Source organism: Numenius arquata, chromosome 4 (assembly GCF_964106895.1).
Source record: "Numenius arquata chromosome 4, bNumArq3.hap1.1, whole genome shotgun sequence".
Lineage (NCBI taxonomy): Eukaryota > Metazoa > Chordata > Aves > Charadriiformes > Scolopacidae > Numenius > Numenius arquata.
In genome coordinates this window covers 65,714,646-65,737,758 of record NC_133579.1, presented here as the reverse complement: position 1 = coordinate 65,737,758, position 23,113 = coordinate 65,714,646, and the positions used below count along the sequence as shown (strand labels likewise).

The 23,113-nt window shown below is 41.9% G+C and overlaps 1 protein-coding gene across 1 annotated transcript in view; it reads right to left on the bottom strand.

Annotated features, from left to right (window-relative positions):
- Nucleotides 1–22,047, bottom strand: part of RNF144B (ring finger protein 144B) — a 33,153-nt gene extending 11,106 nt beyond the window's left edge. The window contains exons 1-3 of the mRNA XM_074146622.1: nt 21,859–22,047; nt 8,611–8,715; nt 379–439 (exon numbers count right to left, since the gene is read on the bottom strand). Coding sequence (XP_074002723.1) covers nt 379–439; nt 8,611–8,715; nt 21,859–22,023 — 331 coding nt within the window. The 5' untranslated portion in view covers nt 22,024–22,047. The remainder of the gene's footprint in view (nt 1–378; nt 440–8,610; nt 8,716–21,858) is intronic.
- Between the last annotated feature and the right edge of the window lie 1,066 nt (nt 22,048–23,113).

The window sequence follows — 23,113 nt, the reverse complement described above, 5'->3', positions numbered from 1 at the left end:
TAGTCTTGCCTTGTCTAGCCTAGCCTTGTCTAGTTCTACCAGTACAATATCACCTTCAAGGTGCCAGGATGAGCACGCTGTGGGAAGGACGACGGAGCCTCAGGCAAGCAATCCGAGAATGTTGCCCAGAAGCTTGAGTAAAAGCATGGTATTTTAGTAAGATGCCACTCTGCTGATTCTGCTCCACTGAATAATTTCAAATTTTTCTGTGGAGCACAGTCAGACCTAGTGATTGCTCTTAAACTATTTCAAAAGAAAGACATCTTCTCTGTCTCTTCCTTAACTCACCCAAAACTGGCTTTGTCTTTGCAGTATGTAATACTGCTGCCTCCACTGACACTTTAAAAACGAAGGTAATAGAAACCAAAAGGTTCGCACCTCGTTCAAACTTCAGCCTCTTGTAGAACTCAAACTGGTCAACAGGCACCAAACAGGCAACCTGAAATGAGAAACAAACACACAGAAAAGGCATTAGAAACACAGAGACTTGAAAAAATTAATAAGCACTCTGTTCTATAGGCCTGAGCTGGCTTTCAAATCCACCTTCTTTCCTGCTTGCTTTTTGTCACCACATTCTTCCGTATTTTGACTTCTTTCTCCAAAATGTAAAATAGTACTTGACCTCTCCTATTTCAGCCACACAGTCCAGTAGGTTAGCCCACATCTTTCTCACCATGCATAGGAAAGCCTTCTTTGTGGATTCTGTATTTACTTCTGGCTTCTCGGTTTATTTCATGTTGGTTTAATGTAATGAAGGGTGACAGCTTGCCAGCCCTGGAGACTGCAGCCTGTTGTTCACGCACAAGAACACAGCCCAAATGAACGGTTCCTCATTCATGTCTCCCAGTCTTCATTGCAGGGGTCACTTAGCTCTTAGGAACTCAAAGCTAGTCTGGTTTCCATTTTTTATTCACTTCATGGGTTTTGGGCTAAGACAGTTAGTGCCACTGCTGTTGGAGTTTGCCTTACACATGCATCAGGCCACTGGGAACTGGACTGAAGTTAGCAAATTTAGTTGGCATAGACAAACAGGTTTTGCTGATGTATTTTACACATTATTGTAATTAAAATAGCAGTCTAAAAGGCTAAATGCTCTAATCTCCAATTAACAGTCTACGTAAGAAAACCAAGTACCCTATTATAAACTAATAAGCAAACTTGCATACAGGGTAAGGAGGCGTTTGAAAGAAATTTCACAGACACTTTAGGAGCCACATGTTTGTTGGACTAAAAATCTGAGATCAGTCTCTTTATCCAATCCATCTGTAATATTGTACCAGCACCAATTTTTTTTCTGCAGCTACCTCAATGCCTTTGTCTTTTACTGAAAATAAACCTAGACTAATACTAAGACCTGATGATTTGAAGCACTGTGAGACAGTGTAGAACCGACAGCTTCAAAGTGAAAGGCTTCTGACCCTCACATCCAGTATCCCACCACAGTCCTTCAGATTACTGTAAAAGGCAAAATTTTGCCCTCAATGAAGTGCACACTGGCCCTTCTGGGTTTTGTGACATGGCACTCGTGAGAAGAAATACAAAGACAAAAAAAATCCTATATATACTCAGTATCACACTGTGAATACATTTGCTTTTGTAGATGGAAAAAAGAAAAGCAAGTAACATCCATTTGTATATCATAAGATCTGAAATTGCTTTATTAAGATCTCAAATGAATTGGAATTAAAATTGCACTTTGAAGCAGATGTTTAGTTAATTTTTTTACCTAAACCAATGTCATACAAAAAATAATCCAACTGATGTCAAGATTTAAGTGTTCAAAGATGCTTAAAAGACTCACAGTAGAAGAAATCAAAGGATTTAATATCAAAATGGGAAACACCAACAAATCTTTACAAAACATATCCTTAGCCTAGTCCTTGGGTCAAAGTACTGTCCTCATCCATTTTCTGAATTCAGGCTAAACATGGCTAAACATGCATGGCTAAACAATATTACATTGATATGACTAAGACACAGGGAGCTTCCTGAGAAACTTCTCACCTGTTCATCAGAAGTCAGCTGAAATGCTCTTGGAAAACAAATAATAATTTAATCAAACAAATTAAAAAAAAGTGAAGTTCAGCAGTTTCAGCAAAGAACAAAACCAACAAAGTTACATAAAACCCACAGGACACATCATTTCAGAATTGCGTGCTCCTTCCCAGAGCAGCTTCAAATCTAAATAGTTTGGAAAATGGAGAGTCATCCGCTTTTCTCTGTCTGGGTGACAATTGGCAACTACTTTAAATTTCCCCTTCATTATGACTGGATTAAAATAGCGAGTCTCAATGCTGTCAGAGCCACCTGAGTGAATTGTTTAGTTGTCTGGGGTCTTTCTGTGCTTGCTCTTGCTTTTAACAAACAGTTTTTCAAAGGCAATTCAACTGAGCCCAGAATTTCCCAAGTATTAAAAATTGGGCTTTTTGATTACAGCGGGAGCAGAATTAGGGGGTTTATTGCAGATTTCAGTAGGAAGCAGAGTCCCCACTGGTTTCATCCAGCTCCACTCTTCTTCCTTACGGAGCCTCTTCACAGCTCAGCTCCCACCCTCCCTGCATGCAGCTCCGGACACTGGCACATGCAGCTTGTCACCTCTGCCACTGACTCCCCCAGGCTTTGAAAGACCAGCTCCTGATAGCATCCACATGGAGGTCGACCTGAGAGGTGCTGAGCCAAAGCCCCCCACAGATCTAGCATCGTTAGGCATGAGAAAAGGAAGGCACAACCTGCTGCTGCCTGAATTCAATGCCATAGAAAAGCTGTATGTGCAAACTCAGTTGAAAAAAAAATGAAATGCGATATCAGGTCTCCCCAAAAAACAGCAAAACCTTTCCTCAGTGAACTTTTAATCTCATTTATGCTTAATCGAGGACAGCCGTAAGCATGGCAAGGGATAAGTCGTAAGCATGGCCAGGTGCTTATCTCCTCCTGCTTGGCATCAGAGTCTAAACGTTCATCTTCACACAACTTCTCCAGCCCCACCTGGGAGTCCCTCCCAAACACCTCCTCTCCTGCACAACCGCACATGCCCCCGGGCTGGACGGAGGTTGGAGGTCTGGGGAGGAAGCAAACCAGCAACATGGCAGATGGCAAAGGGCCAAAAGAGAAAGACTGTGAGCACATCAGAAAGCAGACATGCCTTATTCTAGGCTAAGAAATTATTCAATGCAGCAAGAAATGCTACAGAACAAGTTTTAGGGCTTTTTTTTTTTTTTTCCTTAATGCTGGGTTAAGGTCACAATAAAAACCTACAAAGAAAATCAGAGGCAAGGACTCTTCCCTCCTGAAAAAACACTTATCAGATCGTCAGGAGTTGAAATAATTTTTCTGGTTTTCTATATACACTGTAAGCAACTTCTGCAGTTACAGTACTCTTGTTGTAGAGCACAAGAACGTGTAAGAGCTCTCACTAAGAACAGCAGCTTTCACCTGAAGGAAAAATATCCATGGAAAAAAAAAAGCAAAATTTTGAAAGCTCACTACCACAAAAGGCTCTAGCTGGACCCTTGCTAAGTGTCCAAGAAGACTGCCCAATGTGGTACGGTAACCGGGGGTGCTATTACTGTGTGAGACAAAAGAGCAAAGGAAGGAAAATGAAAGGGTTGGAAATAATTGAGTTCAGTTTACACAGGGGCAGACTGTTCCTTGTAACCCGGGCAGTGCAGTAACCAGGAGCCAAGGAAGAACAACTCCCCTGTTTTAAAACACTGGCTACCACAGTGGAAAGGGAAAATCACTACTCCACCTATTCTCAGGCCTTCAAGGGAGATGCAAGGAGGCAATCAAGAAAATTAAATAGATCTTACTTCCTTTCACACCCATATGAATCAAACCTCGGTAACGCCGAGGGAGGAAAGTTCACCAGGAGAAGTGCTTCTCCCTTTCTCGCTTTAGCAGACACCCAGCAAGGGCAACGGTTGGTTGCAAAGGGTGGCATTGCCCACCTCTGTGACAGTCCCACTCACAGAGGCACTGTCTAGTTTTTCAAGGAGTGCAAAATAGTTTTAATTTGGGCTGTGGTTTGCTTTTGAAAGCGGTATGGGAGTTTGATCTCTTTAGTGTTAGAAAGTACACACACTCCTTTCTTCATCAGCTACCATGCTCACTAGAGTCATCATGAAATATTAATTTATGTTATCCATTAAGGAGCTCTTCTCTTAGTTAGTGACAAATAAAAATAAAATTAAGACTGTCTCATTTTCTCCCCTTGGATTTATTTAAAAACAAGTTAATAAGAACAGAAATTTTAATTCTGACCCTGAAAAAGAGGTCGGTCTGCAACATTTTCTCACCTTCCTCTTCATTTTACCATTTCAATCACCCTTAGCAAAATGTAAATCAATTTTCAAATTAAAAATAAAACTGGTATTTTAAACTGACTCCCAACGGGATTTTTCTTCAGCTATGTATGGAATATAACGCAATTACGAATTCTAAGATCTGGGTCACTGTCCCATTTCAGCATCACTTTACAAAGCGCTGACAACCCTCTGTCAGGTTAGCAGTGGTGCAGGTCACAAATTTACACAGACAGAGGGACAGTAAGCAGAATCTGCACAAAGGGGTAGTTCTCCTTTTCAAACATAAGAGGCAAAAGGAGAACCCAAATCAGTATCATCTCCTTTACTGCCTGCTGCACGGTTTTAATCCAAATCAGATTATGTAGACACGGGTCATTGGCATCAATGTTCCAAGCTTCAAAACAATATAGGAATCGGAAACAGCAAAGCAGAATCCCCTAGACATTATCCAAGTGAGTACTGCATTAGAAATCCCCGTATGCAGTTGAGACTTACCCCAATTCATAGCTTACACTGGTGATCGGATTTGCACCAAGTAAAGCCATTTCAAACCATGATAAATTACCCCTTATTTAGATTAGGGATATTAACCAGTCCAATTAAATCAATGGAGCAAAGTCCCAAGAGAGGCAGAAATATTCTAGACAGAAGTAGTCTGCACGGTTGAAGAGAACTGTATTAACATAAGATGTTCCTTCTACCTTCTGCTTCCAGGAACGTATCCAAATCATCTCTGTTTATTGTACTATTAGAGCTTGAAAGGACAAACATCTTGTTTAACAAGATTGCTTTTAAATATTCCTTCTTTTTGTGTAACCAGCTATTTGAAACAGAGTCTGCAGCCAAAACCATTGCATTTCCACCACTACCATCCATTTATTTCTAATTAAAACCAGCTATACTACAAGCAGCTGCTATCTTGATGTAACAGGGTTAGATACGACCTAGGATTGCACTTGGTTTCAAGCATTCCAGTGGAACAATTCCTTCTGTTTGAATGCACTATTTGTCAAATCAAAAAAACTGCAGGGGAACATAGCACTTTCAACTAGATTTTGTTAAAGTAAAAAAAAAAAACCAAAAAAACTACTAGTTCAAATGACTTTTCGTTTTAAGTTTTTTAAGAATAAAAACCTGGAACATTTTCTTCTGAAGTCCAGAGAGACACAACATTCTAGCTCACCAAAAGTAAAGCCTGAACTCCCAACATCTCCTATACTCTATGAATAAGCAGTTTACTCTCCAAACCCTGATGAAATATTCAACTGTTTGAGACACATTCCTACTATTCACACTTGCTCATTTCTTCATGAGACACACAAGAAGAAAGTCTATTCCCTGTTTAAGATGTTTAACCAGAGTTTTTGCCCCCCCTTCACCACCCAAAAGCAACACAAGAAGCATGTGTCTCGGAATCAAGGCAATAGCTGTGAAAAGGCTCTCATAATTTAGTACCAAACTAGATAAACTCTGAAGAATTTTACCAACAAGATAAAACAGACTTAATTCACAATGAAGACAAATAGATCACTGGAAAATACCGAACAAATGTTACACACCTTGCATAAGGACCTTGAAAGAGGGAAGTAGAGGAACATTCACAGGTATAATGTGTTATAAATTGCTTATAAGCTTTGTTACTAATTTTTCAGTTTCCTTATTGTAGAGAGCTCAATCCAAAATGCAATGGAGTCAACGAAAAGGCTTTCCTTCACTTCAAATTATGCCTAAGTTCACCTTATCTCCCTTGTGCAGCCTAGGGTTAAAAGTATTTAAAAAGCAAATAAGGCAACCACATTACCTAACATAATTAGATACAATTTAGCCCAAGGTATAGGAACCAATTTAACACCATGTCCATGACAAAGACAGTTTTAACCGCTATTTTTTCTCCAAACTGTAATGGTACCTGGTAATTGTCAGTCACAGGAGAACCTGAAATGGATGTGACATGAAAAATACACTTTTTCAAAACCCTAATGCTAACACAGGGGGGAAAAAAAGACCGCTCCTCCCCCCGCCCCGGTACAGGCAACATGTCATTCCTCATGGCTCTGTCCCACCTCGTGAAGAACCTTTTCCTGCCAGAATCCAGAGACCAAACACCCAGACCCTCTGGAGGTGAGAAGGCTCACACTTTTACACTTAGAAGTTTCAGAGTGTGTAATTCTAAATAGTACTTCCATGCCAAAAAATAGCCATATTTAAGTACATTCTCTACCATGTGAATCAAATAATCAAAACACAAAAAAAATGTGGTTTTTAAATAGTAGCTTTTAAAGGCCACTTTTTCACATGGAACAGCCTTTGTAGAGAAGAAAAAAGTATGCAGAGTGCTCATCCGTAATCGTTCAGATTATTAACAGAGACAATCTAATCTTTCTATTGTTCCTGGGGTTTTGAGGGGTTTTCCTCCCTAAAGAATCAGGTATTTGGTAAAATACATAAGCGGTTCATTTTCGCCAGGTTGGGGGCCTGTTTGCTTTTCAAGCGGAAGGTCTGTGTTTCAAGTGCATTGCCAAAAGGGAGCATCAGAACATTTCATTCATCCACAGGACACTAATGCACATTTGGGCTGTTTAGTCATTCTGCCTTCAGCCCCAAAAGCACCCAAGGATTAAGCTAATGGTTCATTAATACATGCCCTGGAGCGTCCTCTTGCTTTACTAAGGGGAAATATATCTCTATAATTCCTATAGCATCATAAGACTGGCTTAACAGAGCAGAATTTTTCCTATCATTTGTTAAATTTCTTTTAAAAACACATTTTCAATGAAGGTTAGTTGCCTCCAATCTAGTGTGATGGGTGGGAGGGACACTGCTACACCCTCTCTGTATCGGTGCCCAAGAAAGGAGGAAGGGAAACAGCTGGGTACTTTCCACAGTAACTGGATTCAGCCAACAAAAAGCTCCACCATATGCCTGCATGCCGTAACAAACATAGCTGCAACTCCCAGGCCTTGACTCAGCTAAGCATAGTGTTTCAAATGCATGCTGGAGAGGAGATCCTGACTTTTTCTGGAGAAAAAGGCATTTTTGGTATCGGGAATTGCACTGCCACTGATTGCATTTGAATAGGATTATACACCTCTGCCACAGTTATGTCACCTGTTTACACAGGGCTCAAGGGAACCCAGAAGATAAACTGGTTTTCCTCAGTTCAGGGAGGGAGATCTGATTCTCCTTGATTTTGCCTCTGCAAGCAAATGCAGACAGAATACACAAAACCAGCCAAAAACCCTTCACCACCTTCTTTTTTCCTGGGTTGGTTGTTTGGGTTTTTTTTCCTGCTTGTGTTCCCAGTCCTACCTGGCTCACAAAGCAAGCGAGCAAGAATAGCTGCAGGGCAACATCAAATTTTCTCCCAGTTTTCCGTGGCCGCCTAGATGCACAGAACAGCTGGCACATATGAGGGTTCCAGCCACGCTGCCAGCAGCTCCTCGCCATGTCATGGGTTTGGCGCTAAGCCCAAATCGGAAATTTTACACCAGCCCTAAGTTAGGCAGGAGGCTGCTTGATCATTGTTGGGAGGCCATCAGGCAGCCTGGTAGGGGCCGTCTACGTCCCCTTGAACCCTTTTGTCCCAAGTGGTGCAAGAAGGTCATTTCCCTCCAGTTTCTCCACCTCCAACTTTCAAAGTGAACCTTCCAGCTACTCTGGGAGACGGTGCACATGCCAGACGCGCAAACAGCCCTGCCTAAACCTCATTTAGCTTCTGAGCTCTCAACCTCTCCCACCTCTGCCTTGGGAATTAAAGACACTTCTCATATCTCTTAAGACCTACTTCCAGCCAGCGCTGTGCAGATACCTTTCTTTCCATATCACTCTACAGAGTCTTGCGTGTTTATATTGGGCTGCAAATTGCTAGTTGCAGCCCAATATAAACATACGTGAAGAAATGTGTGACTGTACTGTCAGTCTGAGTTTTTGCTCTTAATTTAAGAGAGGCGCAAGAATTCCAGTCTTTGCAGACAAGTATAATCTGATTTAATTGACTGTGATAATGGAGGATCAGCAATTCTGGGATACAGGGTATTCTGGTTAAGTCACCTGCATGGGTAATTCAGAGGTTGTCCGGATGCCAAGTAAGCTTTTCCTCAAGGCACAGAGGGAGGGAAAAAGGAGCAAAACCCTTGAAAAACATCTGTTTGTTTCTAGTTCTTCTTGTCAGTCAGGCTTCTTGCCAAAAGCTCATTAAAGGTAATTAAAGGGAGGAAAAAGTGTATGATCATATTTATTGTGCAGATGAAGTTTTGGGGGGGTCACGTTTAAAAAAAAAAAAAAAGAATGAAGAAAGTGTTGATACCTCTGCTTCTTGTAGGGTCCCATGCTTCCAGCATACCATGTCTGGACATGTGATAGGAGAGCCACAACCTTCTTGAATTGCCAGCTGCACGTACTCTTTTAGGCACTAGAAACAAGTAAAGAAAAGAGGAAAAAAAAAAGTTAGAGCCCACATGTTGGTAACACATAGATGCTAGAGATGCTGCACAGCTACCACCTCCACTGCCTTAATTGGCTGTGCTGAAGATCCACCACACAGAAGACATCAGTTATTATAAGCGTGAACGCTACAAGTTATTACATTGGAAAGAATGCAACAAAGAACAATTAATTATGCATGACTTCATCTGTGGAGCATTGCGTTTACCCAAGTCAGCAAGTCAGACCTTTCGGTGCTAACAGCCCCTACACTCTGACAAACTGGGATTGGAGGATTTAGTGGGGGGAGTATCTTTCACCCTAATTAACCAGGCTTTGCTCTTTTGTCTTTCCTCCTGTATTCTTAATTCAGACTCTCGGGCAGCAGTTTCCGTTCTAGGAGACCTCATTTACGAGAAAGAGACTACTGTTGTCAGCTGCATAAAAGGGGAAGGGGGGGTTTAACCTGGTTAGGAGGTTACCATCTGCCCTAGAAGATGTGCATCTATCAGTTCTTTTCCTCCTCCCCCAACCCCCTGCAGAGATCAGGTAATTTCCATGGTTTACCATGATTTATCATCAGCCTCTAATCTATTGAGCAGGAGTTCAAAGCCCATTTCCAGTATGGAGGCTTTCTTATGAACGTTTCCAAATTGTTCTCTGGCCCTCTGTTCTCCCCACATTTTACTTGGCATTCCAGTTTCAAATATATTCAGCTTGCCTTTTTAACACATATTATAGAGTCTTCAATAAAATCATGGCATAAAACTGGTGCAATGGACCAAAGAACAGTGTTCGAATTGTATCTCCAAACTGCACAGCTAAGCAAGTGAGCTCACTTATAAATCAAACAAAACAACCAAGTCTCCTCAAAATAACGACAAAGCATACAGTAATTTGCAAATTTCTGTTAACAAAATAACAAATAATGGATTTCTGGCAGATTTTGGTATCAGATTGCATAGTTCATTGTAAATGAAACCCAATGTATTTTACAAGCAGCAGGACTAATGCAGCTTTGCTCCCTTCAGATACGTATTTTACGCCCACATGACAAACCTCTCCTTCTCCTCCTCAGTACTGCTGGCTTCTTCCCTTATTGCCCCATCGGCTTTGAAGAAATATGTCAAAGTGTAAGGTCTTTGAGACCTCTGCCTCTCTGCCAACTTTCAGAACAGGCACTGAGTTCAAAAGCTACTAGATGGGTTATGGGGAAATCAGTCTTGCAGAGCATCAGCTGTGGTAAAGTCCCAGGACTCTTCACAAACCATTTTTCTAATATTTATAGACATTTAACATTCAAGTCTGCATTAGTCTGGACTGTTCTGAGAAGGCCCTGCATATTGTGCTCTGATCAAAGAAAATTCCTCATTTGTATTTTTATTGGAAAGCTGGTACCCTCTTAAATGTCAAGATAATTAGGACTTTTACAAATGGAAATTAGGTTTCTTTATTATTCTGCCTGTCTCTCTACTGAAACATCCATGTCCACACAACTTGGTTAATTCTGATGAACTATACGGAGATATTAGTTCAAGCAAGTAGAATCAGCTTAACTTAGTGGGATTTTAAATGAGCTTACTTTTGATTTGTAAATATTTGAAGTGTATTCAATTTAGAAAAATGTAGGGGTATAACCTAAGTGGTAAGCTTTAAATATCTAGCTCATTAAGCACTAATGGATTCAGATCCAGCACGCAGCCCTAAAAGAAAGGAGCAGAGCAGGCTGTAAGGAACTCCTTGCACCAGCAATATGTGAGAAGTGAGGGAGATACTCACAGGTGAAGAGCAAAAAAGAAATCATGTCAGTAACTGAAGGCAGTATTAGCTCTCTAGGGACTATCAGCCCAGATTTAACCAGGAGCTATTCTTTTATTATTCAAGCAGTCTCAGTGTCCTGTCCCACCTCCTCCCTCACCTCTCCTAAAAGCATCTAGGCACAGTACTTATAAAATGTCAGTTTAACCACCGGATCAAATCATCCCACTAGCACATGCAGCTCCTCCACAGAGCAGTCAGAAGAAGCAGGTACATAACTCGGTGGTGCCTGGGAGCAGGTACCCTAGAGACACCAGAGCTGCCGGGGCCCTGGCCACATCTGCTGCCACCACGGTCTGGGAATTGGCAACGGGTGGCACAGGGAAAGCTCAAAAAGTGTCCCCAGAGCTCAGGGTAACTCCCAGTACCATTACCGATGTGGATGGAGACTGGGGGTGACCTGCTCCTGCAGCTCCATGTTCATTAAGCACCTGGCATTGAGCGTATGCTTCAGACCATATCATGGGGGAAACGGGGTATCAAGTGCTCACTCCCGGCACAAATTTTCTCCCTGGTTTGTGCCTGTACCCAGCCTCCACTGTGAACAATGTAAATAGAAACCTCTGCCCTCTAAGTCCCTTCCCCAAAGCCTGCACTCGCTGCAGTGTCTGGGGTACACTTCTTAGATACGTGGGTGACGCTCCAGCAGAGCCTTCTTATATCTCACTTACATCTCTCCTTATGGGAGGATTACCCTCTGGATCAAGGCTCAGGGCAGCGTTTGGGGAAGGGGAAATGATTCCCTCCCACCAAAGCATTTAGTTTGCCTTAATTCCTCAGCAAGCATGGGAGAGCAAGCTTTTACTTTTGCTAAGATCCTGGCTTCTGTCTCCTCTGTGGTGCTGCCTGATATTTAGTAATTTGTTTTGACAGCATGGTACAGTGGATTTGTATTCCAGGGGCAGCTCAGGTCAGCCGGTTACAGAGGGAGGACAAAGCCTGAGAAGTTACTGCAGGCCTAGCAGCAGCCCAGAGGCTTGTTCTTAATTTAGACTTCCAGGACAGAAGCTCAGAGCACTGACAATTACCCTTCCGTGCAAGGATGGGCATGAAGCTCTTAAGGAGCTTCGATCCACAGTATGGATTTTGCAATCAGTTTCAATATGCAGTATCTAAATCATTAGGGGTACACCAAGCCAGGAGAACAGAGGTTTCTGAGGATTGCTAATGCATCTGGATTCTCCTTCTAGCTCACTGCTTGGTTGTAGTTGAAGATAGGTGAGCAACTGGAGCCTTCTGTGATACTTTTAGAGGGTGCTCTGCTTTCAGAGGGTGAGTTGGAGAGATTTTATAATAGGTCTGTGCAGTGCCATGGATCTTCAAATGTTTCACAGAAAACCTCCCTGTTCTGTGCTTGGAGAAGGTGCTGTGGGTGCAATTCAAGAAGCTGTGGGAAGGACTTAAAGGTGCTGGGAAACTCAAAGGAAGCATCTAACATTTACCACTGAAGGATTAAGCTTTTTACCTAAGTCTGTACATGAATGAAGATGTGAGCTTCTTATTCCCTCTTTTACAAGTTAGTAGCAAAGAAGAGACAGTGGAAAATTACTAAAATTTTAAAATATGCCTTCACTTTAACAGTAACACCGTTTTTAGGGCAGTTTTACTATTATTTACAGCTCAACTACTAATTTAGCTACTTACTTGAAAAGTGGCAAATAAAAGTATCTGAAAAGATGTACAAGTTGCAAATGTGATGAGAAGAGGATTCAATATCTACAGAATGACTCCTGACTGACCTCAGCAGTATGCCCTCCCACACCGTGGGGAATACATTATACAGACAGAATGGTAAGACTTCTTGTGCGTTTTGTCTACAAAAATCAGCAGTATCTCTGTTAGGAAAACCGCACACACTACATAGGCTACTTAATTGCTCTACAAAGTGAAGGGAAGATCAAGATACGCAGCCTTCTGTGGTATTAGAGTTCCTTGAAAGGATCTTAATCTTGACATCCAAGGAATCACCAGGTCTGAACACCCATGGGCTACACTCCTGCAGCAGCTTCCCACAGTGCAGTGACTTACAAGCACAGAGAGCAGTCAGTGGTTGGAGTGGCTGCACCACAGGACCGGTGGCTTACAAGGACAGTCGCATCATCTTACTCTCCATGGCCAGAGCAAGTCATCAGCAGTGACCTTCCTACCAGCACAGCAAGGTTTCCACGAACGTGTCACATAGACAAGGCAGAATGGTTGAGGCAACAGACTAAGAGTCTGCTGAACGGGTTTGAATCCTGCTGACTACAGATAAAATAGGAGGTTTGGCTCCATTATGTTACCCCTCAAATAAATGGTAGACACCAACACAAGGTCCATACCTGCAAGTGTACCCTAGTCAGTTATGTTCAGTTTACTCAGATTTTCCCCACTGAGCAACTATACCGTGTATGTATCTGTGTTCTGGGATACATAACAAAATCAAGCAAGAGGGATCAATTAAAATGTGATAATCTAATTCCACCAGTAAAACTCTGTACACCTAACAGAAGGTTCTGGTGCTGGTCTAACTTTGCCAAGCACGTTTTGCTGCTGCTGGACTACTGTCAACTTCAGAGGGAAGAGTATTACAAGTAATTTTTTCTTTGCCCGAGATTCATAATGTATAATGACACCTTTTTCAAATAACTCGCCATCTAAGCATTTTGGGGCAAGAGTCTTTTTTCCTCTTATGCCATTTTCGTCTTTCAGGCCATCACCCTCCTCTATTTAATAAAGAAGGTCAATATCCATTTACCTACTTCACAAAGTGCCACTCATGAGTATCTAGTAAGTTAAGGCCTGTAAAGTACCTGGATCAAATTATCATGCAACATATATGCATTTCTTTTTTATCTTGCAGGACTTGTAAGAAAGACTATGATTTGGGCAAATATTTACATATGTCCCAAGTATGCATTCCTCTCCTGAAGCTAAGGCTTTGTTGAAAATGTATGTTGTAACACCAGGGAAGAATCTTTTTAAAAAGCTCTGAAAAGCCCAATCCAGGAATGCACAAACTAATAACATAAAAAATTCCTTCTTCAGTAATGAACACTTCCTCTAATCTTCAAAAGTGTTTTCTATGGTCAGCTGCAAGCCCCAGGAATAGAAAATTCTGTTCAGGCTATTCATGGATTCTTCATTTCAACACTTCTCGTACATGCTGCTCTAACTTCAACTTTTTCTCCCCAGAGTATATTGTACAGAGGGGATTTTTAATGTACTGACAAAAAAAAAAAAAAAAAAAAAAAAAAAAAAATCTGTTTGGCAATGTATTTAATCTGCCAAGGGACCATAACAGTTCTGCATTTTAACATAAGAACAAGTTCAAAGTATAATTTTAGTATTATGTTGCTAGGTATTGATGTCACAAAGGCATCCCTATATCCCTCTCCCTGTGAAATCTTATGTTTCTATTCAAAGCCGTTTTCAGATGAACTCTGTACCGGAGACAAAAGATGGATCTCAATCATTCCTACATATTGCTTTTTCAAGTACCTTGACATGTTCCATTACCTTGCTCATCTCCCATCTGCATGCAGCTCTCCAGCTCCCCAAATGCAGCCTCATTGTTTTGGATGCAAAAGCATAAAAGGAAACCCCATATGTGATGTGACAAAATTGAACAGGTAGTTTTATTAAGAAATATGGAGGGATGGCTAGGAAGAAGAAATAAATGGAAAGTGCTGGCTTTCCTATCAAATGCTACAGAGATTGCTGCCAGCCACTGTGCAGCAGTTGATACAGGATAAGTAAGGGTATTTGTCTTTAATTAAATTGCGTAAAGGGAAAAAAACAGATCTACAATATCCCTTAATCAGTACTAGGGCATGATCTATTTTAAATATGAAAACACAAGAAATGATTGAAGGCATCTTGCCAAAACAAGAAGGTCTTTCCTACTAATGTATAACTTCAAGACAATTTCAATTTCAGAAAAATTAAGAAAACCTCAGGTTTCCATCTCAAAATCCTCAAGACTAATCTAAAATGTTAAATCCCTCTTCCAGATTTGTCCTCAAAAATGTATTGGTTTGGGTTTGGGGTTTCTTGAGCCTTAGCCTTTTTACAAACTCAAAATTAGTGGGGGGAGGAGTGAGGGGGGGGTGTAAAAAAAAAGAACCAAACAACTGTATATGAAGAGAAAGTATAACTTTTCACTTGGCATTCCAGAGTGTCTTATGATTCAGAACAGGTCAACAGATAGGCATTTAGTTTTTGTTTCAGTTCTAGGCAGTGTTTATGTACTTTCTATTCAGTGAGACATAACTTTCATTTCTTTCTTATCATTTACAAACATTACCTGTTCTTCAGTGCATACACAAGACAATGTAAATGTAGTAGTCATATAGTTTTAAATAGAATATGTAGTATTACTGACTTTGGTGAGACAATTCCTTCCGGAACTCTAAATTTAACCACCTGATCCACTCAGGATTTAATCCATTGTGTACTCAAATAAATATATCCCCCCAAATAGTACTCATAGTGTTTATGACAGATCTACATAACGTTTAGTAATATGTTTATCATTGTCATGACATCTGCACTTCTGCATGTTCAATGTCTATAATGGGCCAGTAGCTTTCAATGTGTGGTAATCAAACTTCTGGAATGTCTCAAGTATTTTTAAACAGGTCTTAAACCTAGATGAATCATGTCTATTGGCAATTAGCCTGGAGGCATCTGCACTTCGCTTGGAAAAAACTGGAAGGCTTTTCCAATTAAAGAAAGTTTTTTAAAAGTATACCACAGAAAAAGCCATTTATTAATTTGTTAGAGATTAAACTTATGATAGGCAGGACAAAAGTGAAAAACAAAAGTCCAATGAAACATGCATTTGTATTGCCCAATCTGTATTTTAACTGCTAAGGACCAGATGCAGTGACAAATGAAGTTGCTTTCAAATGGATAGAAGATCAGGCCACATAAGAGCCTTATTGAGAAAGATGCTTGAAAGAAAGTGAAAAAATGCCCTTTTAGCCTCAAATGACATACAGTCATCTCATGGCTCAGTAGAAGGGGAGGAATAACATCACTGACAAGCATTTTATTTCATTGTGACCAAGTGAAAACACCAAGTAAACATGACAATGAAACAGAGTGTAATGGCCACCCGCTGATCCTTAAGCCTATTTTTTAAGGGATTTTTCATATCTGAGAAATATATTGCCATCAGCTTTGTCTCAGATCTCCCACCGATGGTGCTAGTTGCTGCTCAGATACACAGTCTAAAACCGATTTACACATGGCCCACCACATCCTGGCAGCCTTTCATAAAAGTCGGGATAGGTTCCTGGTAATCATTGCCATGAAGTGGTACCACCAAAAAGAAAAACCAGAGAAACTCACCCTTCCCAAAACTGAACCAGCTGCGAATACCATTTCTCTTGCAAACAAATCAGTGTCAAACCTGTCACAAACCTGGCCTTACCAACAGCTACAAAACAGACATGACCATGAGGCTTATGTCACAGGCTGGCTCAGTTACTGTGTCACTCTGAGGCGTTGACAACTTACTTCACATCTGTTTCTTCATTTGTTAAATGGAGATAACGCCAACTTCACTGATGTGGTGCTGTCATTAAACATGTTAGTTCCCCCTTCCTCACTTGGCCTCACGCTTGGCCACCATGGGTACATTTGCGCCCCTGCTAACTCTGCGTTTGGTGTGACTCGGCACAGAAATGCATGCGAGAAGTTCTTAAACCTTCTAAATTACTATAAAAGTGCTATGAGTTCAGCGCCAATATTAGCAGGTGTGGGAATTGTCTTTTCTATAACTTTAAAACAAAGCTATTCTGAAACATTTCGAATGTTGAGCTAGGAAAAAAGAACCCAAAATGTCAGAACTTGACAGCTTGCTACCTGTGGGTGGGAGCGCAAAACAATCTGAGGTGAGCTTTATAGAAAGTGGGGCATTGCAGCACAAGGTCTATTTAGGAAGAGGAGAAGGTATTGTTCTGGTGCAGCCGTGAGCACATCCAGGTGTCTCATAGGATGGGGGAAAAGAGGAGAAAGAAGAGGGAACCAAACCCCTTCCTGAAAATTAGCACTAAGAAACAGAAGAGATACTAAAACCCAGTGTTGGCTAGATGAAGGCAAATCCAAATTTTCCTTTATTCCTAAGTTTGACTAAGTAGCCTTTCACTGGAGTATTCATGTACATTTGCTCCATTTAGCAGTCATCCCACGCTCTTTGTCATCTGCCTCCTCCTTGTCTTTGATCTAGGCAGTCTCCTCTGCTCTCAGGCTTTTCTGCCCATGCCTTTTGCTGATGATGCTGATCCTTCACAACAGTTTGTTTCCACTTCTCCAGTGCTCCTCTGCACAAGCAATCTGAGACTTCACAGCAATAAAGACAAAAAGTCAATATTTAGCCACCCGAAGGAGGCAGGGCAATGTACAGCTGCTCTTAAAAAGATTAAGGAAAGCAGAGGAGCCTTAGAGTGTCCTGCTGGTGAAGTGCAACAGAGAAATTCCAATTTCTGGAAGGGTTTCCCCTTCCCCTCTAGCAAAAGTAGCTGCCACATGGGGCAGCCACATGCAAGCCCCCCTCTCACAGATTGCAGCCTCCCAAGGCCCTGACTCGTCCGTCTCTAGCCCTGGCCTTGCTGTCACACATAGCTACAGCAGAAACTTGTGTTCTCCCAAACACCTTCAGATCACCTTCTACTTGTAGAATAGCCAAGACAGCACAGAAGCAACCTGTGCTTCTATTCGACATTGCACACTGAATTATCCTTTTAAGGTTGCATGAAGTTCAATCGCATTTAGACAACACTGTGTGCACCAAAATAACAAACAGGTGGGTCATTATGATATTTGTTTTGCACGTTTTGTAACTCAGCTACCTCATACACTTCTCAGAAGTACAAGACCCAACAAAGAATTTGCTTGGAAAAAAAGAAGGGTGAATCATTCTAGTTGTGCATAAACATGTGCTGAAAACACAGAAGCAAATACATGAAACTATCTTCTGTTCTCAGACTTTGTTACCTGTTGTCTTAGGCATCTCGAACTCTGTTCCAGCAAATAACACACAAGGCGGATATAAACTGCTGCTTGGCGTAAATAGCAGCAATGCCATTTATTGCTCACCTGGCTCTCATCAGGACTCTCAAGAGCTTAGGAGGAGGGGGAAAAAAGAGGAAAGACAAAACCAAACAGAACTGGTGTGCAGGGAAGAAGCTGACACCAGCTTTTCTACTGACCCCCAAAACCACGTTTTCCATAACAGCACTGCACTGGTTCCCTTCTGCCATCACTGCCAGCAGGGCAATCTTACCACAGCTAGTAAAACCTCACCTCCATGACTGCTTACAGGCTACAGGAAAATATTTTTCACTGTGAGGGTGGTGAGGCACTGGAACAGGTTGCCCAGGGAGGTTGTGGATGCCCCATCCCTGGAAGTGTTCAAGGCCAGGCTGGATGGGGCTTTGAGCAACCTGGTCTAGTGGGAGGTGTCCCTGCCCCATGGCAGGGGGGTGGGTTGGAACTGGATGATCTTTAAGGTCCCTTCCAACCCAAACCATTCTATGATTCTATGATACAAACTTGCACCGAGTCCTCCACAGGGTCCTTAGTATTTCCGGTATTACTGCTAGTCCTGCACTCCTCCCTACTGCTTCCAAAGGGTAATTTGCTACCAGCGAGGTGCCTGTGATCACATCACTCATCCTATCTCCCAGCTGTTTTCCCAATTTCAGCCAGGTTTTGAAAAGGTGGCAGTCTCCAAGATGCATCCTTACCAGCCAGTCTAATGAGCGCCAAAGCCTGGGCAACTCCCAGTGCCCCCTCCAAAGGCAAAGAAGGGAGGTCAGCCCGGCTACTGCTGGCACTACCCCAACTGAGCACTCCTGAGTCTTGCTCCAGTGAGGCACTGCTGAAACTATCTGGGGCAGGAAGGAGAAGGGCAAAGGATATAAACATGTACGAAAATTGACTAGAAATAAGTACAATATTCAAAATATAATTTTGTAAGTGTATCAGTCAGGATGTAATTAATATTAGTTTGCTTTGGACACAGATATAAGTGCACTAAAATACTGTATTTTGTAACACTGTGATGGTGTAGCCAGACACAGTGTATAATTATTTTACATACATATGTGGGCTATGTGACCACCACAGGGGCAAAAACCTATGTAGTTGCACATGGGCGCATCCAGGGAAGAAAATGTTTTAAGACAAGGCAAGTGCAAGGGACTGCAGATAGGAAGGAGAACCCATCAAATATACAGGAAGGATGACTGGCAAGACAAAAAGCAAGGTAAGCAGTATCAGGAACAGATGAGATCCCCTCCCCTTTCAGGAACTGGGCAAGCAGCATAAAACCATGCAGCTTAAGCAATCCATATATTGCTGAATATATATATATGTAAGAGTGTGCACCACAGCATGGCACTCCACAAAGGTTTTATAGGTATAGAAAATGACCTGAAGTGCAGTCCTCTAAAACTTTTGCAGATAAAATACACCTCACACCCCTGCCCAACCCTCTTCAGAGATCAGTCTTTCATTCAAAACTAATATAGTTGAAACACAATGAAACCAAACCATAAGGTACACTATAGCCGATTTCAAATTCTTGGGATGTGTAAATGTGTGCTTTATCTCATATTTCAGTGGAGTCCTATGCCAAGTGCAGCAAATGTTGAGAAATACAAGGCTGATGCCTCTTTAGACCTGACTGGGCTACCAAGTAAGAGGCAAGTGTGTTCTGCAAGCCATCTGCTTTTTCTTCTCTGAACAGAGAGTAAAAATGTTTATAGCTTTTTGAAAAACTCCTGTCTTACTAGCAACATTCCACCAAAATGCAAACATACACCTTCTTAAACATAGTTTTCTTACTTTGGCTAGAATACAGATTTTACGAGGAATAAAGCTTATTACAAGAGTTTCCAAGATGAAAAAATAGCTCTACATAACTCTAACTCATTTAAATTCCTTGGTTTTACAGGCTACAAGTGAAAAGGAAATATAAGCTCAGCCCCACAGATGCCTAAATTGTAACAATTTTCAATTATTTCCACAGCCAAAAATACTGCAGTGAAAAATGACCACAGATGCAGAATCATCATGACAGCAGAAAAAAAAACCTCACGTGTAACAGAACAAAAAATTAACAAAACTAATGATTTCAGTTTAGTAGAGCAGAACCTATTATGAACATGTCAAGCTCTTTTCTATTTCAAATTTAATACTACTCTTGGATCTACCAAATTAACCTTAGTGATAGAAAATAAGAATAAGCTATACAAACTGAAAGCATTGCTAGCTGAAAAACTGATATGGGCTTGATCCCATAGCTCACAGTTGACATTCTTACCCCAATATCTGTCTTAAGGTCAGTGTGAAGGTATCTAGAAGCCCTGGCATGGGTGGGAGGAAATTTAGGGCATTGCACACAGTGCAGCTACTGCAGGACGTGCCACCAGCAATCCCCCACGCAAGCCCCGATGCCAAGGCATTCGTGGCAAGGTGCTTCTGACACTGCTCTTTGGAGGCTGCCTAAAGGTGCAACTCATACAGCCTCCCAGAAACTGCTCTGGATTCAAGACAGAAAGCCATATAGGCAGGTTAAAAGTTTCCAGAGCCCCCTTTGTTATACAATGCAAGATCTACGTGTCTTTGTTGCATCAGCCCAGACATGTCCATCGGGAGGATGTCCAGACACAGGCAACAACAGCCAGACAAAGGGTAGACATGGAGCATAAGCAGAATCGAGACACATTACGCCCACTGAAATAAATAGAGCATGTCTAAAGGCTTCTCCCAGCTGCATTCGGCACTCACCCATGGCTGGCTCTTGGTTTAGGCAAAGTCAGCGAAGTTTGCACAGATGCCAAACAACTGTGACTGTACTTTCCACTTTGCTGGCATGGCATGGCACTGGAGAGCCAACCTCAGAGCGGGTCCTCTTCCTGCTACCAGCCAGGTTAGGGGTGTATGTATGGGGTGGCAGCTGCGGCACCAAAAGGGTGGGGACAGCAGCATCCCCAGCCATCACCTACCTCTCCCTTCCTCAGTGCCCTGGAGGAGTGGAAAGCCCAGCTCTGACTGGCAGTCCTCAGCAGTCCTCCCTTCCCCGAAGGGGTTACTCTGCCCAGCTAACACTGAGGTTAATGTGCCATTAATGGTACTACATCAGAGCCACTGAATTCTTGGAGAAGAGTGGAACCTCAGGAAAGATATCAACTTCTCCAAATTGTTTTAATTTAAAGCAGATTCTCCATACCTACCTGTTAGGTAAGTTCTCTTAAAACTTTTGTTACAAACTAAAATACGTAAATGTTTTGTGGAAGTTGGTATAGAAAACAAAATTCATGAAGATCAGGCTGAAAATGCATATTAATCAATCTACCCTAGTTTTCTGAAACACATAGCTAGATTCTTGTCCCATTTAAGCTACCCTGAATTCAGGTTAAGTGAAGATACTCTCACTCAAGCTGGCTTCACAAATAGATTTCTCCCATGAGTTCAAACAATCAAGGGCAGAACGTAAATGTACTTGCTTGATGATTATCCACAACTTGTTGTTAAAAAATAAAACCAAGTACATTTAACCTGGAGTTAAAAAACCTAATATCCTTCCAGTGGCTTCTGTCTTGCTTCCAAAATACTTCAGTCAGGTACATCGAAGTCACTATTGCCAGAGGAACTAGGTCCATTTTTCGATGCTGACAAAGAGACCAGAAGAGTACTAATATCTGTAGGGCTTTTATCAGCTCACTTGACCTCTGCCTTTATCATTTCCACCAGCTTTATTTGATCTGAATTTGCAGGACAGAAAGTCCTCACTGACAACTACAGGCAATGCATAACTTGGGCAACATCTCGGCAGCACAGACTGCAGATGCAAAGGTTTAATAGGTCAAGGTTCATTTTTGTTTAGGTTTTCTGATTGCCCTTAAAAATTACTTACAAGACTTAAAAAGTCTCTGAGTACTCAGACAGCAACAACGGGGAAAAAAAACCTCACAGCTATCCTATGATGTTTCAAGATTTTGCTTCAGAAAAAATAAATACTGAGACTGTATAGACTGTGTATGTTCTCTGAGAGTCTTAAAATGCATATTTTTTCCCCACTTACTACTGGGATTTATTATTATTTGCTATGGAACGTCTGTTAGAGTTACAAATTATCAAAAGCAGAACGTGGAGAAGTCTTTTAAAGGCAAGGCAGACCAACACCAAATGTGCTTTAGGAAAGCATCCTCTGTCAGCAAGGATAACACCCTTCTTGTACAGGACAAGCAACCCCATCTCACAGTTCTGTCTGTCTCCCGTTACTCTGCTCCTGTAACATAAAGGTGCTGCTAGATCTTACCGATGTACAAAACATGCAGTTGCATTCCTGAAGAGTGGTCATCTTATCCAGGGAATAGTCACAGAGACATAGCTTGCAAGTGAGCAGGGGCTCCAGAGCTAACTCTCCAGCTTCTGACTCGTCAGCTGTCATGGTGTGAGGACAAGCCTTCCCAGCAGAGCCCATTCAGTCATTAATGGTCCACTCAGCCTGGAAAGAGAAATCAACAGCTGAAACATCCCATGTGGCATGTAGTCATTCTCATTGGCCTGAGAATTTACAGCTCAAATCCATAAAAGCACCTGCACACCTAAATGTACTATTTTGGCATCTTGGTGCCAGTCTCATACTTCAGGCCACTCAAAATTTACAAAGAAAGTGCCTGAGAGCCCACCTCACCACAAGACCTGAACTGGGTTGGGTTCTCAAAGAACACTTACCTTGCTGGCACAAAGCACCTCAGTCAGGCCATTTATCATCATATTAATTAAAAAAAAACAATCAAAAAATCACACAGATAAGACATTAGCTATGTTATACGCAACAGTGTAGTGGTCAGAGCCCTCACCAAAGTCCTAGGAGCAGGGACCTGACTTGGGACAATGAATTCTTATTTTAAAAAGTAAACTGTGTTCATATGTACATTTGTATATATATAGCACTGTGCCCTCTCAAATGAGTTTCAGAGTCATATCCCTCCTGTCCCTATGGATCCTTCCGTCCTCACTGCACCCACACTGTTTCAATGGGTGTCTCCGCTCACCCCTTCCATTCCAGCTGGTGGCTCGGGAGCTCTTCTGGGCAGTGCAAGGTGATAGCAAGCAGATTCCCACTTCCTAGGCAAGCACTTCAAATATTTAGCCTGTAATGTAGGTGGTGGGTACCATGAGCTCCACCTTCTCCATGAGTTGTCACTGAGATAGGAAGCTGGCAGTCCCATTGCAAGAGGGGTGGTCAAGGCATCTAAACCCGGGAAGGGGTTTCAGATCGCATGTCCTACTTCATACAGGGCCAGAGCTTAAATCCAAGCAAGTAGAGAATATTTCATGTGCAGTTCTCTTTTCTGCATTGCCTTGACTATGCCGGAGAGCTGCGTGCTCAGGTCTGTAGCTTTTGTGCATCCCAGTCCCTGATATCCAGCTCTTCTAACTATTTCATAGGGCTCTTAAGCATCTAACTGAGGTTTGTGAACCATGAACAAAGTGCACTAGTACTTTGACAGAGATGCTCATAATAGCTGTGTTTCCACCGCACATTATGTCCCAGCTGTGCTTGG